Here is a 17300-nt window from a genome sequence, read left to right on the forward strand (position 1 = left end):
GTTTCTTCAGGACCCCACAGTCCTCTCACCCCCTCAGTCCCTTCTGACCCATCCCATCCCCTCAGACCCGTCACCCCTCAGCCTGTGCACTTTCCTGTCACCTCAGTGCCACCATCGCCCTCAGCTGCCCCACACCCTCAGCCCCAGCAGCACCTCAAGGTCACCGTCCCTTCAGTGTCAGCGCCTCCTCAGCCCCTCAGTCTCACCGTCCCTCAGCAGCTCCTCAGGGGACACTGCCTGGGGCCACCGGCAGCTGCCACCGCTCCAGGGACACCCGGGGCTGGAACTGCTGCTCCGCCCGGCCCGGCCCCAGCTCGGACCAGCACAGGAAGAGGGGACAGAGGGGCACAGGGGACAAACAAGAGATGGAAAAGGATCAGAGAGGGGAAACAACTTAAAATGCACCCTAGCCCTACACAGCTCAATCTGTGGATCTAAATTCCGTTTACCTTTAACTAATAATATAAATATAAATATAAATATAAATATAATATAAATAAAATATAAATATAAATATAATATAAATATAAATATAAATATAATATTAATTAATAGTTATTAAAATGCATTACTAGTAATAAAAATAATAACATATATATATTAATATTACTCTATACATATATATATGCAAATCTGAAAATCTATACAAGTAACTACATATAACTATAGAAGTCTATAAATGTATCTATCAACAGAGGGGTTCCACCTGCCCGATGGTCACAGGCTCTCCCCCGTTTTCTCCCTGGCACGCAGGGCAGCCCTCCTGGCAAGGTAGATCAGATGGATATCTGGGAAGCAAAGGGAACACCCAGTCAATATTGGCCTCTGTCCATCTTTCCCTTTGGAAGTTACTGTCCTTCTGTCAAAGACTGTAAGAGATGGCCTGGAAGGCAGACTCTCAATTGGGAATTTCAGGCCTGCTCTTTAAAGAGCTGGAATCCTTCCAAGTTTTCAAAACTTCTCAACTTCTGAAGTTTCCCAATAAACTCACAGCACTCGCAGTACAAATGGCTCCCATGAGAGCTTGAAACACACAGTCCCAGCTCCCACAAAGAAGCCCAGCCTTGTTCTTTCTCTGTGCTGACAGAGAGACCTCATTCCTCACTGAAATGGCTGAGACTGAAGGGTGCTGTGAGCTGAGTTATGAATCCAAATTGGGATACCCAGCTTGGTGACACAAATCCCACAAGGTCAGGTTTATTCCTGGCTCTCTTGCCACACCAGAGGACTCAGTGTCAGAGCCTCTGGAGAAGCGAGGAGGGCAGGGCTTGGGGAGGTTGTCTCAGTGCAGGATTTGAACTAAAGGCATGGGAAACACCAACCCTGAAACCAAGAACTCAACTCTTCTGATCTCCCTGCCTGTCAGAGGCAGGCTCAGAGCAGCCCTCTCACATCTCTCTAAACCAATGGGGGCTCTCTCCTTACCAAGCTCCTCGGGTTCCTGGGAACTGTTCCCAGAGCTCTCAGTGCCAGGCAAACCTCCCTCTGCTGCAGCATTGTTCATAGGCTCCCCTTCTGAAGGCTCAGAGGCAACATTAATATTCCCCTTGAAAGAGAAACAGAAAGAAATAAACCCTTCTCACCAGTTACACAATGCATCCGTGGCACACATACCTAATCTCTTGTTCCTAACAAGAAATCTGGGCCACAAACACCTTCAAAATTCAGATTTGACTCCTCCAACATGGTCCAAAAGCTGTCAAAGGTGACAATGCTGAATGTGGGGGTGACACTGAACACATGGATGGCTGCTAAGGAAGGAGTCCTGCCAGTTCCTGGATCAGGGAGGTGCTCCTCCCTCCACAGCCCTGTGCAGAACAGTCTCATCCAGGCTGCAGCTTTGTAGAGATTGCATGGGAACACACATCTCTTCCCATACAGATGCCCAACAGCAAGGTGATTGAGCTCTGGAACATGGAGAGCAAGACTGGGCATTTTGCCCAGCTAAGGATTTCCCAGATAGAAACTGGACTGCAGGCACCACGTTACTGAGAGGACAAGAAAGCTGCAGCTCCAGCCCATCCCCAAACATGGCTCTGGGAGCACCTACACACACGGCAGGGCTCACACAGCAGCAGCAGCTGCAGCCCAGCCCTTGCTTTGCCTTGGCCTTCCAACACAAGAGAGGCAGAGCCCACGTCTGCTGCTGCAACAGAGGCACCTCTCACATGCCTCTCCCTGCATGGGACACTTTGCCTTCAGTGCCATTCTCCAAACACTCTTCTCTTCTTCCCATCAAACAAAGCCTGGTAGAATGCACAAAGCTTTCACTTCCTCATCACAAATGGCCCCACATGAGGAATTCTTCCCAGGAAAAGGAGCACTCAAACTTGGCCAACACAGGCTCACACCTCTCATCCTCACTCAGGGGAGTGATTTTCTCATTCCTCTTCTCTTAGAAACCTTACTTTACCAAGAAAATCCTTCCCTGTCCATTCAGAACTGAATTCAAGAAGCCTTTGCTTCTCAGCCAAGTAACAACTTTCAAAAGCTCCCAGTCAGCCCCTTTCATCCCTCTTCAGCAGAGTTACCTGAGCAGAGGGAGACCTTTCAGGCGGGGAGGACGAAAGCATCTCCTCTAGTGTCTCAAGCACCATGTCCAGATCCAGGGGGGGCAATTCCTCTTCCCCAGGAGTATCCCAGAGCCACCTGGGGGCTCTCCATGGTGCATAACCAGCATAGACAGCTGCAGCACTGGGGGCTGAAGTGCCTGGAGTGGCTGCAAGAGTTCAAACACATTGGTCAGGCTCCAGAATGTGGCTTTGGGACACGGAGCTCTATGCTGCCTTGGATCAAACACCACAGGAAGCACACAGCAACCTCAATTCCAGAAACATACTCAAACTTCACAGGGAATTGGGAGAGTGAGCTCTCCCTCTTAAAAAGTCTTTCTTCTGAATGATATGTATGTATATTAAAGGATGGATTCTAAAACTGATCTACACATACGCAAAAGCACTTTATAATCACTGCCTTTTCTATCTCCCCCATCAGCTTTTGGAGTTGGTGGCTTTGCAGTTTCTCATAATAACAGACCACAGGGAGCGGATTCACCAAGGAAGTGCCCACACCTGCAGACACACATCCTAAACTGAAACTGTGAGTTTCTTCTAAAAAGTATCCTTGTGGGTGAGGCTGAATTCTATAGCTGCAGCTGCTCCAGGGATGCACAGAGCTCATGGAATTTTAATAACATTATTTGAAGGAGAGACAACCTGTAAACTCTCAATATCCCATCAGGGTCCTAGTTTGACTAGATTTTAAAAAAGAGTTTACCTGACACTGACCAGTTGTGGACAAAGGTGCTTTGTTTTGATCTTGTGCCCCTACAGAGAGGCTGTCTGGAAAATGCAAAGAACCCACTCCAAAACGGCAGCAAGGAAAGGAAAAGCAGATAGAGATTCATTTTGTTTTTACGGTTCTGCTTCCTCCACACTTGATATTTCTACCTGATTTGCACTTGAGATCAACCCATGACAGAGCACAGCAGGAAAATATTTCAGTCAATTTTCATGATTGTTCTGAAAAGCAAGGATAGAAACTCTTCCCCTACCTGATGGCCAGTAGGATGGCAAGTGCTGCTCAGGAAATGTGCAGCTGCTGCTCTCTGGAACTGTCACCAAAGGGCTTTGGTGGTTCACGGGACCTCGTGGAATGACAGGCTGAGGCTGGAATTGAAATGTGTCTGTGCCTGGCTCCACTGATGAAGCCCCAAGAGGTCCAGAGGTGACAAACGCTTCCTCAGGATATTCTGGGGAAGCCTCACACACTTGAGCAGCTGCACTCATCCTGGAGGAGCCTGGAGGCACCTCTGAATCCCCAGGTGAGGCAGCACTGTTGGCTGGGCTGTGCTGCTCTGAAGATTTGCAGCTGCTGCCCTCTCAAAGGGCCCTGCAGGCAGCTTCAGGGTCGATGCGAACCAGCGGAATGGTGAGCTTGCGCAGATTAAATTTGCGGATGAGCTCCCTTGATGGATCCACTGGTGAAGCCCCAGAAAGTCCAGAGGAAGCACAGACTTTCTTGGCAGCTGGTGGGGAAGCCTCAGACTCCTGAGCACCTGCACATCCCCTGGAAGGGCCTGGATGCAGCTCTGAATCCTCCCGTGAGGCAGCAGCAGCAGCAGCAGCAGCAGCAGCAGCAGCAGCAGCAGCAGCAGCAGCAGCAGCGAGGTTCTGGCCTGAGGGAGCTGTGCAGCAGTGAGGGAAGAAGAAAGGAAGCAAAGGGAAGGCTGGGTCACTATTGGGCTTTGCATGGCCTTTGGCACCAACCTTATTTCAGCCAGGGAAGACAGATACTCCCATCCTCCCAAGCAGAGTGAGAAAGAAGTAAAGGAAGAAACAAATATGTTCTAGGGCTATTCAACACCCACTTCCTTGCAAGCTTAGCTCTCCAAGATAGTTGGTTCAACTGTCTTGGGAAGCTGTCCTGCTGCCATTCCTTAGCAGGAAGCAACTGCCAGAAACCCAACTGCCAGGTCTCTTCCCTTCTATTCCAAAGGACCAGGAGGCTCCCTCCCACTGGGCCTGACCACGACCGAGCCCTCGGCTCACACGCACTCACGGAGAGCTCCCCAAGCATCCCAGGGCCGGGCACGGAGCAGCACCAGCCACGGCGCCGCTCCTGCCCCTGTGCCGGCCCCTGCCCACGGCCACAGCCCACGGCACCCTTGGCGCCCGCAGCTCGCAGCCCGTCTCACCGGCTCTGGGGGGCTGCCCGGCACAGCAGGCGGGCAGCGGCCGCTCCGTGTGCGGCTGCTGGAAGCGGCCGGGCTGCCGGCTGCGCACCTCCAGCCCCGCCGCCAGCCGCTGCCTGTTGGCCCTGGTCAGGCGCTGGATGCGGAGCAGCAGCTCGGGGCGGTCGCGCACGAAGTTGGCATTCGTGTAGTGGAGCCAGCCGCCGGCATCGCCCGGCACCTTGTGGAAGCCGTAGAGGTTCAGCTGGCGCACGAAGCTGCCGAAGTGCGTGGCTTGGAAGGAGTCCGGGCCCGGCCCCGCCCCTTCGCCGCCCGCTCCGTGGGCGCCGCCCGGGCTGAGCAGCTCCCGCTCCAGCAGGGAGCGGTCGATGAGCAGCCCCTGGCCCCGGCTGTCCCAGCGCACGGAGCGGACGCGGGGGCTGTTCGCCAGGCGCCACAGCTTGGCGGGGAAGGCGCCGGCGTTGAGCGCGGCGGGCAGCGGCAGCTCCGCCATGGCGCCGATCGCCGAGTGCGGCCACAACGCCCGCGGCGCGCGGCCTGAGGGGGGCGCTGCGCTCGGCCCCGCTCGCGGCCCCGCGCGGGCCGGGCTCGGGTGGGTCGCGAGCAGAGTTCCCGCTGGGAGCGGACAAGGCCGGACGGGAGAGGGCAAAGGAAAAGAGACACTGCACACATTCTCTGGGCCCCTTTCCCAGCCAGCTGGCTGCTGCTGTCTCACTGCCTCTGCCTGTCTGCGGCAGATTTGGCACATTTCTCATTCTGTGGAGATGGAAGCAGCAGCAGGAAGGGGCAGCAGTTCTGTCAGCATTTCCATCAGAGCTAAAGTCCTGCCGCCTGGAAGGATGTTGCTTTACCCGAGGGATTAATGGCTCATAGTGACAGTGAACGCACACTGGTGTCTTCGCCAAGAGGTTTTGCATTTTTCTTTCGTTTTATTCTCTTTTTTTCCACAATCAGGGGAGAGTTAGAATGTAAAATCCCTCCCACAGCCAAGTCTTTTCAATATAATCCAACAAAGTTGATCTTGCAATGACCTGCTTAGTGTCACTTATTTTTTTTTATTTAAACAGTGGTTTGAACAGGAAAGTTTTCAGAGCAGGAAAAAATAGACCTATTTCTTCCATCTATTTTAATTCATGCCAGTTTTTTATTTCTTTATATGGTTAAACCATGAGGGCTTATATGGTGGAATATTTGTATATTTGGTGGAATGGCAGGAGCTCATCCACACACACAGTGGATATTTTCCTTACATCCAGCCTGTCTTGAGTTCTGGCTGACTCTGCCTTCTCTTGCCTCCTCCCAGGTCCTTTGTGAGGAGCCCAGCCCTGTCCCTGCAGCCGCTGCCCTGTGGGTGACATGCTGGCACAGGGATTGTTGCTCTCATCACATTCTGGAGCATCTTTTGGAGTGAGTGTTTTTCAAGGTGCCCTGTCATCTTTTCCTCTGTGTGCTGGCTTTCTCACAAAAATTGAAACCCACTACCCAGAAAATCTCTTCCCATTTCATCTTACACAGCTTCAGACAGAGCCTGAATTAGGAATGCTCCTCCTCGCTGGGATGGTGTTTGTCTTTCTTTAAACACAGTGTAACAAACCTCACAAAAATTGTCCCAGCAACTGAATTACAAGGAAATTTCTAATGAGGAGGCCAAAAGGAGAAGACAGGAGTTCAGAAAAGAAGGGACATCTCTCTTCATGTTGCATGGCCCTTATTTCCCTCATGTCCATTTATGTGCTGCTTCATCCAGAAAAGCCTCTTTCTTCAGGCCTCCTTTGCACTCTCTATGGGTCATTGCAGTCAGTTGTTTTCGTTGGCTGTTCAGGAAAATTCTCACTAAATAGAACCCCACATGTCCCACAGTTTTGTAGCCTAGTGAGGTCAAACACTTACAGTCCAAATTATATTTTAATCAATAATGGCCAACATTAAAAAATGCAAGTTGTTCTAAGTAGTGCTTAGTGAATGCATTTCTAAAAGTGTGCCCCCTCACTACTTCAAAACAAACTAAGCAAAGAAAAGAAATAATTTGAAGTGTGGATTGATACAGTGTGCTGATAAGAGAACTAACCTGGAAAATTCTGGAATTTATTAATGGCCTACCATGGAGGATATTCAGGTGCATGATGTGTACAGGACAATTCTACTGCTCCACACTTTTGAGCAGTTCTCAGAAATATTCCTAATAAAGAAGACATTGGTAATTCTGTGCAGATAACAGAACTGAGATCTGCAGATGCACACATGTGCAAGTTCTCTGTAATACAAGAAAACATACTGGAATTTGTGAACAGGTGCTATTCCACCATTACTTGAAATTGCACTGCAGCATAACACCACCACAAATCCCAGCTATTCATCTTTGTGCATCACTGAACATTAACATTTCCCAAATATCTTTTTCAAGAGCATCTGTGCCCTGTAATTTTATGGTAACACAATGAAGAATATGACAGATTTAGTTTCATGCATCTTCCTAAATTCTCATTTATTATCTGTAGTAATTAGACTATTGTTTACCTGCTCTATTTTTGTAGAGGATGTAATTGCAAAGTGAATTTAAAGCACGCTTGGCTTATCATTCTGCTGAAACCCAAACAGGCTTTCCTTTGCTAAAAATAGCTGAAATTGTTCTTTATGTAGCAAATTCAATCAAACTATGCAAACATAAACACCAGATTCAAATTTCTACATGTGCAAGAATACATATGTAAAATGAGCCCATGGAAATGGAAGTTATATCTTGTCAATGAAAGGCAATACAAGATTTCAGTCTTACCACCAGCAACACTCTATTCCAGAAGAGCAACCAGTGAAAGTGCTGAAATATTTGCTCTCTGTGATCATCTGTAACCAGGCAGGTGTTCTCACAGCTGTCTACAGCACCTGTCTCACTTTAATCATTTGGCTTATATTTCAAGAGAAGAAAAATATCTCTTGAAAAAGATCTGTATTTTGAGTGTATACCAAGATAGAAAAGCTTGTGCCTTTAAAAACCACAACAAAATTACACTTGATATAACCCAGGTGGAAAATTTAACAAGTCCCATTAGATCTCTACTGCTCTGTAGGAAGATGCTGCTACATTGCATCAGGAGTCTTCTGACTTTACTAGGGGAGAGAAATGCTCTATTGCTACTGAAATTCACTTTCTTTGAAGACAGCTGGGTTAACAATAGAAATATTTTCCCAAAGCCAGTGCTGCTGCTAACGATGCAGCAATGTGTGATCTGCACACATATTATGGGTTTGGAGGAGAGCTTGGTGCTGTGGGAAAGCTGGTGAGAACACATTTGGGGTTTGCTCCTGAAAAGTCCTAAGCACAACCACAGCAATTTCAGTGGAAGTTGAGAAGGCTCACAGCCTTTACACAAAGGAAGGGCTTCCTGTAAGGCTTTCCTTGCCTCTATTTGTTTAATCCCCAAATGCAGCATTTTTCTATGACATTTCTCTTCTGACATTAATTCTCCATCCTGGCACTTGCTTTAAGGAAAATGTTGGTTTGGTATGACAGGACTGGAGTCCTGAGTTCAGATCTCATGGCACTACAGATGGGTCACTTTCTTTTCATCAAATTATACCACAGTCATTTTAGAATTAATCTGATAGTGAGTTGCTGAGTCCATGGACATCCTTTGCATGGATATCTCAAGAGAACTGGGTCCTAAACCCTTTATTGATCTCCTGTAGGCATGCATATGCTGTTGGATGTATTCAAGAGCATGGAAATACCATTGCTAAATTGCTTTCAAGGCACTTTATTGCAGCAATTATACTGGATCCTGTAATACCCAGAAAAAAGGAAAAGTAGAATAACCTCTAAATGGCCAAGGAAAGAATTACATTCATTACTGAGTGCTCTATGCAGCTCACTTAGAAATATGACAGGAGTTGCCACAGAGCATACCAAGACCTTCTTGAATTACTGTTCTTACAAAGGACTTCACAATAAACATATGATTAATCCCTCCTGTTGAAATGATAAAGTTTTAATTTGTTGCTTTTCTTAGTAAAAAAAAAACCAACAACTGGGGCAACTGGAAAAATAACTGGCTTTGCATGTAGGAAAAGTTGTATTTACCTTTGATGCCTTGTGATTATTTAATGGTTCACTTGTGTGGAATATTATCTTTGCTGATTAAAAAAAAAACCACTTAGATATCAATATTTTTATAATATGTGTTTTAAAGGCAGGATAATTCTATTATGCTTTTTTGCCTGGCAGTAACAAAGTGTCCTTCAAATCTTATTTCTGAATATAAACTGAACCATGATTTTCAGGTCTTCTATTACTGTCCAGTAATATATTACACAAAAGTTCTTATTCAGGAAATGCTTCTAAGAACAAAAAATGAATTTCAAAGTATTTTTCCCAATATACCTTATACTATATAGTATAGGTGCACAACCCAATACTGCAACCCCCCTCCGGACAGAGCAAAAATCCTCGAGGTGGATTTTTGAGGAGATTCCCCAAATTCTGGGAGATTTTGAGGCCAAACCCCCCATTTTGGCTAAAACCACCTTATCACACGTGTATTTTGGGGGCTCCCTTCGCCACTTTTGAGGTGAAATTCCCCAATTTTTTCCCCATATCCCCCTTTGGTTTTTTAAAATTTATTTTTATTTTTTAGGGTTCTCCCCTCCCCTAATTTAAAAAACCTCCCCAGAAAATTCCGAATTAATTCCCACAATGTCCACACAGATACAGGGGAAGGTTCTGGTGGGGGTTAATGATTTTTGAGGGAGGGGGGTCCCCAGAATTTTTGGGCTCTTCCCGCTGAGTCCTGGGTGTCCCTGGGGGGTCCCCAGGGGTCTCGGTGCTCTCCAGCATCTCCGTGTAGCAGCACTTAAAAAACTGACCCAGGGAGGAAAATTCTGGGGGGAAAAAATGGGAAAAAAAAAATAGCTAAAAATGAAAAAATCCCTCCCCCCATCCAAGAAAGGAAAAAAATCCTGAAAAAACTGGAAAAAAGTCCCGCCAAAACAATACAAAACAAAAAAACCCCAAAACACAAAAACAAGGAAAAAAAACAAAGAAACCACACCAACCCCAAAAAAAGCCCACAAAAATCTCCAAATCTCCCCAAAAAAACCCCAGAAAATTCATAAAAACCACCTCAAAACCAACCCCCTCCAAAAATCCTGAAAAAAATACCCAAAACACTAAAAACATAAAAAAGCATTTTTAAAATCCCTGAAGAATGCCATGAAAGAATCTTAAAAACATTCCACAAAAGCCCAAAATCCCACTTTAAACACACCCAAAAACCAAAGGCTCCCAAAAATATTATAAATCCTAAAAAAAAAACCCTCAAAAATACCCACAAAATAGAAATAAAATCCTTTAAAATCCCAAAAAACGTAAAAAAAAACTGAACAAAAACTTGAAAATATCCATAAAAAACCACCCCAAACCCACCTTATAAAGACAGTTAGAGAGTAGGATTGGCTGTGTAGGAGCACGCAGGGGAAGACAGAAGGAAAAGAAGGGAAGGAAGGATGGGGAGAGAAGTATAGAGAAAAAGAAACATAGAAGACAAGAAACATAAACGAAAAGACAAAGACAGCCCAGTCCACCCACTAGCGCTTTAATGGCGGCCGAGCCGCTCCCGCTCCGCTCCATCCGGGAATGCTCCTCCCGGAATGGGGCGGGATCCTCGCCCGGAGCGCTGCGCCGAGTCCAGCCCAGGGACTGCTCCCGGTGCTGCGTGGAGCCCGAGGTGCTCAGGTGGTACCAGGGGCCGGTTCTGGGTTTTGGCGGTGTCCGCTGGGGGTTCGGAGCGGTGCCGCCTCTCCCGGGCCTGCAGGGTGCGGATCGCGGGATCGGGGCCGGGATCGGGACCGGATCGCCGCGGGCAGCAGGAGCCGCCCCGGACGGGCGCTGGGGCCGAGCCCGGCGCTGCCGCTCCTGCTCCGGCCGCAGCGTCCATGGGACTCCGGGCACGATCCCGCTGCGGCCGCGGGGAGCCGGGGCTCTGCCGGGAACCGCGCCGGAGAACGGCGGCGGAATCTCCTCGTGCAGGCGCTGGATCGTGGCTGGAACCGGCCGGGGCACGGGGAGCGCCGTGCCAACCTGGGAGCCCCAAATCCCGCCGCTCCCGGTGCCCACATCCCGCGGGGATGCAAAGTCCCCGCAATCCTCAGCGGAGAGCAGCGCCCGGCTCCCCCTTCCCCGTGTCCGCACAGCCCCGGGGCTCCTGCCCGCCGCACCCCTGCGGAACGAGCGGGGCTGGATCACGGGAGGAGCCACTCAGCCGGGGCCGGGCACGGTTCCACTCGGGCTGCTTCTCCCACACCTGCCAGGTGAGATGCTCCCCCTCCCCCTTGCTCTGCAACTCAAAAATGCTCTGCAATGGTAAAACCTCTTCTCTTAAAATTCAGCTGAGAACGTTCCTATTTATTTCCAGATTACAGACTATATTTGGGTTGAGAGGGATCCTAAAAATGTGACTCTCAAGTACATGGTACATTTGAGAATTGAGCTCACAACCTTAGCATTACCAGGACCCTGCTCCAACCGACTGAGCTACTCTATGGGTTATGAGCATGAACCTCCTAAGGATGGGAATTCTTGGCACCAGCAAGGGAACTGCAGCTCCTCTTCTGCTAAAGCTGCTTTACACACCAACCCCTGCCATGGCTGTAGGGTAGAACAGGCTGGTAACCAACATGACAGCACCAAATTCTTCCCATAACCCTGATTTTCCTGGCCTTTCTAGGATTCCCCCAGCATCTGTAAATTTGCTCTTGCAATGTCCCTTTGCATAGAGAAATGAGCAGAACATGTCCTGAGGCTTCCCTTGCTGCATGATCAAAGTTCCTCTGGAGAGTGGCAGAGGGCATTTCCTGCAGGTGAGCCTTGTCAAAATGATGGCAGCTGCTGAAGCTGGGGCTGTATTTGTGGCCCAGAGCTGCACAGAGGCCTCAGTGTCTCCTGCTCATTGCCAGCAATGTTCCTTGGTGTTTGTGTGTGTCCCAGATGCAGGGAATGTGGGGCAGGAGGAGGCTAGGAGCCCCTGAAAGGGACCCAGCAGCTCTTGTCCTTGGGCTCTGCAGGGGAGGGGCTGTGCCCAGCACATGTCCCGGGGATGGCGCTGGAGTGCCCGGCCAGCGCTGGCACGGACACGGCTCAAGGGCTGCCCGTGGCTCCTGGGCCAGGGGCTGCTCTGAACAGGCACCTGGAGATGCTTCAGCCTGGATACAGGCCACTGACAGCCCAAAAGCACCCCAAGGAACTGCTGGCATTTCCTGGTGATGGCAGCACGGGCTGCTTGCAGAGGGGCTCAGACAGCAATTCCTTGTTCCAGCCTCCCAGTGCTCCCATGAAGCTGCCAGGTATGTCCCAGCCACCCCAAATCCCTTCCCTTCCAGCCTGAGGCCATTACCCAGCAGCAGCATTAAAGCCAAGGCCATCTTCCCTCACAGATATTTAATCCCAGCATTAGCCTGCAGAGATGCCTTAACATCAAAGGCTTGGGTGGGATGAAGTTCGGTTTGGATGAAGGTGGAAGTTTCCAGGGAGCCAGGTGGAAGTGCAGAAGGGATGGAAAGCTTTCCCAGGTGGGTCCCACTGGAGGCAGGGATGTGCATCCTTTACTGAGGGAAAAGAACTCACAGTGGCCACTGCTGAAGCTCTGAAAGGAGCTGATGTCCTCCCATGGGCATGGGGGCTGCCTTGGCACGGGCTGGGAGCGCCTCTGGCCCCTGCCTTCTCCTGCTTGAACACATCACCTGGAGCCTGAGCTCAGGGGGGCTAAATCAGGTGAATTCCAGGCAACTTTGTCAAGTGCCCCCCAGGGACATGGGTGGGGCTGGGGAATGAAGGTTTAAATAGCAAATTCTTTGGAATATATGCCTGTCCTGATGCTGCTGAGCTTCCTTGGAAGCTCTGCTGGTTCCTGGCACAGCTGTTATTCAAGCAGCAGCTCTGCATGGGAATATCCACTCTCCATGAGACCAGGGAATTTGGGGCTATGGGATAATTCATGGGAACTAGCAAAGGTGACAGTGAAACCTAAATCTGGGCACTGCACAGAGAACAATCTTTGTGCTGCCCTGTCAGCTCAAGGCCCTGGGCTGGGAAGTTTTGGGAATCAAATGTATGGAATCATACAAATCCCTGACTCCGGGCTGTGATCACCCAGAGAGACAATCCAAGTCCCAAACAATTCTTCCACAATCCAATCTGATGGAAAGTACCCTGTGCTTTTCCTACCAGCTCCTGAGCAGTGTCAGGGCTACCACAAGGGCTTTAAAATCCAGATAAACCCCAAATCCCACCCAGTGACTAATCCAAGTGAAGAACTGCATTGTTGTCTGCGGGATCTCTTTGTGTTCTCGGACGGTTCCTAGGGACAAACTCCAGAGCCCAGTATAAGCTGATGGTTACAGTAACAATTTATTACACACACAGAGGGCGTGGGTATTGAGAAATTCTACCGAGGGCTGCCTGCTACAGCCCAAAGTAGGACAGGAATTGGGAATGGGATATTGGGATAGAAAAAGGATAATATAATGAAGGGAGGGAGGAAGAAAGAAATGAAAAGCAGAGGGTAAGCGTGAGGAGGAGAGAAAGGAGGGTGAGGGGTTACGAGAGAGAGAGAGGGAGGGGGAGTGAGGAGCGAGGAAAGAGAAGGGAGTGAGAGCAAGAGAGGAAGAGTAAGAGAAGTAAGAGAGGTAAGAGAAGAGAGAGGAGAGAAAAGAGAGCGATTTCCCATTTACAACACTTTAAATTTCTTCCTACTATGAATATTTAAATTCCCACTAACCAATCTAGTACAAAATACAAATTTTGTAGCATTTACATACAGCCTATAGGAGTTTTCGTATTACCATAGTGTGTTGTACTTTAGCCTTTACCAAGGACTTTGACCCGTTTGTAGCAGGAGTCATTGTTTCATCAAGGAGGGGATTACCTAGCAGGCCACTCCATTGTCTTCTAGTTACTTAGTAACTAAAGCTTGGTGTCTCGAAAGTGGCTATCATTTCAACATCATTTTCAGAATTTATGCTTTCATATTTGTGGGGTTTCACCATTTCATTCTCCCCAACATCTCCCCCGTTTTGTTCAAAAACTAATACATTAGAAATTGCTTTGGTTATCATCTGTCGTGTACAATGTAGTATGCAGGGTACAAACACTATAACTACAATTATTACTATTAGAATAAACAAACCTATTTTACAGAGTTCCTTTAGCCAAGAGGTAAGTTTCCAATCATCAAACAAACTGTCTAACCAGGTAGGGGTATTTGTAGTGATTTGGTCAGCCAAATTCTTTAGATTTTGCAACTGTTTATGAATAGAAACAGAATGGTCTGATAAATTCATGCAACACAATCCCTGAAAATCCTCACAGCCATGTCCATGAGCTAGTAAAAGGAAATCTAGAGCAGCTCTGTTTTGTAAAGTGGCCTGTTTAACTGCTTCTTCATCTGTCAGTAAATCACTGATTGCAATTGAAGTGGCATTAACTTCTTTGCTGAGCCAACATCCCAATTTGTTTAATTGTTTCAGGGCAACTGAATAACTTAGCTGAGGTAAATAGATGCTTGTGATAATTGATAGTCCAGAATTCCATGGATGGAAGTCACTATCACAGTTGCTTTCATAGTGATATCCTGTGGAGGATCTAATTTTTCTATTTTTCTTTTTGACCACCTCTTTAACACTGGGTGCAATTATTGTGAGCTGTCCTAGGGCACAAGGGCCACCCTCTATATATGCGGGTAAGCCCTGCCAGGCTCTGTCTCCACAAATGAGCCAAATCCCTTTGGGAAATCGTATTGGAAGTTTGCTTAATTGACTTGCATGCGGCTCAGAGTATTGAGAAGTTTAGTTGGATTACACCAAAAAGTCACATTGCTATAAGCTGTGTGATATGGGGTAACATTTAAATGAGGACTGTCTCCTTCCATGAGATCAAAGATGTAACAGCTGTCCATAGTTACTGTACCTAAGATTTTCAGCTCTTGGAGATCAGATTTGTCAACTGTAGAATTGTCAATATAAGTTTGATATTTTTGGCTGGGGTCTGAAAGAGCATGAGGATCATGGTAAGGCCAGTACCTCTCAAGAGTAACATTATCAAAACCTTTTGGGAAAGGCACTCCAACTAAACAGGTTGAAAAGGGTTTTTCAGGACTTGTGCTAGATAGGCATATGGTATCAGAGCCTGCAGATTTGGCGAAATTAACCCAAATATTTGTCTTTGGTTGACTTTACAGGTAAAGCTTGACTACAAAAACTAAAAAAAAAGAAAAATAACATGCATTCACACAATCGATACAACTCCATTCTTTTCCTGAGCTGTTTCTGGCAGGTCAGCTTTCTCCTGATGATTCTGCACAGTTCAGGTCTGGGTGCTTGCTTTCCTGGCTTCTCGCAGGATCACTGGCTGCTGTGGAGGCTTCCAGCAGGTTTTGATGCACAGTGGGGCTTCACATTCTTTGCTGGCACCCACTGAGGCCTCCATCTGTGGAGAACACACCAAACCCCTTCCCCATGTTATGAGTTGTATGGTCCCTCTATTATCCTGTTCTAAGTTTTTAACCAAAACTGGGGATGCTCTTTCATATTTGCTTTTTTGTTATTCAAAAAGTGTCTATAAATAGGAGGATCTGGCTCTTCAGCTGAGCTGTTCAGAAAATTCTAGACATACAATGCTTCATTCAACCTTCCTTGAGGTGTAGCCTGAGCATCTCCCCCTTTCTGTTGATCTAAAATGTGTTTTAGAGTCTGATGTGTCCTTTCTATTATTCCCTGACCTGTGGGCGAATGAGCAATGCCAATGTATGGCGAATGCCCCAGTCATTTAAAAATGCAGCCAATTATGTGAGGTATAAGAAGGACCATTATCATTTTGACCTCTTGGGGGATACCTAGATAAGAAAAGACTTGTGAAAAATGCTGGCAACATGCTCAGGCGTTTCCCCTGTATGCACAGAAGCAAAAATTGCATTTGAAAATGTATCCACAGAGACATGGATGTTTTTTAAGCTTCCCAAAAGAGGGATTCTTAGTAACATCTATTTGCCATTTCTGCAAGCTCTCCAACCCTCTTGGGTTGGTGGCTCCTGTAGCAGAAGTGGCAGAACTAGCTGGCAGTCAGGGCAAGCTCCTACAATATTTTGTGCTTGCTCTAAGGGAAATGTGAAAATCTCATTTAATTGCCTGTGCATTTGGGTGAAAGAATGCATGGCTCAATTTGGCTTGGTCAATAGTGTTAGCAGAGTTATGCAGCACGCACTGAGGTATCTTCCTCAGCAGAGACAGCTGGTGCCAATGCATCTGCTTGAGCATTTCCCTCTGCCATAAATCCTGGGAGACCTGAATGGGCCCTTATGGGGAAATAAAATAAGGATTAGTTCTGTGAGATAGGATATGGTAAAGACAGGTAAGCCAAAGACATAAGTTATCATTGTCACATCCTTTAGAACTGATCCCTCAATTCTCTTGACATATTAGCACATATGCTGAGTCAGGTATCAATTGCGAGGTTCTGGAAAGAGCTGAAAAGCCCTTACAACTGCGGCTAATTCTACAATCTGAGGAGAACCTTCAACCTTTTGACATCTTGTTCCCCAAGGCTTTTGTTTCCTATTTTGCCATGTAACTACTGAATTGTGCGTTTGCCCTGATCCATCAGTAAGACAGTATTGCTTCTAAAGGTTCTTCACTGATCAGAGGTTTTTCTTTGTAGCATAATTTAGCTTTGATCACTTGTGTGCCGGATAGTGAATGGAGCAAACGCCTGGAATCAAGCAAGGCATACAGCAAGTCTTCTGATTTTTGCATTGCCCACTCAAAATAATTTTCTTCATGGGCAAATAGATAATTGCAAATTCACAACCTTATGAAAGAAGCCTTGCTCTACCTTTGATGATCTGAGACATCATTTCTAAAGGTGTGAGATTGTCTTTGGTGACCTGTAAGAAATAAAACCCATTCAATCATTAACAAGGGATCTTTTTGAGAGGGGTCCCATTGAAAGATGAGACCACACAGTCTCAGCTCTTGTCCTAAAATTGCAAGGAAAAAGTTTATCTGGCATACACGCTGGGTGCCTGCCTGGTTCTCAGGGCTTCTGTTTGAGCTGCCAGTGCAGCGGTTTGTGATATCTGTGCATTAGAACCCTTTCAAGCTGTTCTGTGAGGGTTTTTCCCAATCATTTGCTTGGATAGAAGCCACGTGCTGCAGACTTCCGATTTTATTGCAGGCATCTATCATTCGGGCTGTTGGTTTGTCTTCGCCATGGCTTTGATGGCCCTTTTACATTCTGCATTGGCATTATTTTCAATGATGTCCTCTTATCATTATTCGGGCGAGCTGTCATCAGCACACTGCCTTTCAGAAGCCTGGATTACCCCTGTCTCACAATGTTTGAAAGGTTCAGCTGGGTCTTGGGTAATCAGGTTGTAGGACTTTTCAAAGACTCCTGCAGGCTGAACCTGCAGAAATGCCTGTGCGTCCATTTTCTTAATATCTCTAAGGCTGCTCTGGGAAGATTCCCTGATCTTCATTTTTGTCATCGGATGGTCACCAATAACTTAGATATGTCAGAGCAGCTCTCTATCCGTACTATCTCTGTAAGTTGCTAATATTTCTG

General features: G+C 47.4%; 1 protein-coding gene across 1 annotated transcript; it reads right to left on the bottom strand.

The window, feature by feature from the left end:
- Positions 1-688: 688 nt before the first annotated feature.
- Positions 689-5329, bottom strand: LOC306815223 (heat shock factor protein 5-like; the record flags this gene model as incomplete). The annotated part of the gene is made up of 3 exons (XM_079331828.1): positions 4697-5329; positions 4087-4186; positions 689-788 (listed from the first exon to the last, which is right to left on the bottom strand). Exons 1-3 carry the CDS (start codon positions 5184-5186, stop codon positions 689-691), a joined length of 690 nt encoding a protein of 229 aa, XP_079187954.1. The 5' UTR covers positions 5187-5329.
- Positions 5330-17300: the final 11971 nt, after the last annotated feature.

The sequence above is a fragment of the Erithacus rubecula genome, assembly GCF_903797595.1.
Source record: "Erithacus rubecula genome assembly, contig: scaffold_1203_arrow_ctg1, whole genome shotgun sequence".
NCBI classification, from domain to species: domain Eukaryota; kingdom Metazoa; phylum Chordata; class Aves; order Passeriformes; family Muscicapidae; genus Erithacus; species Erithacus rubecula.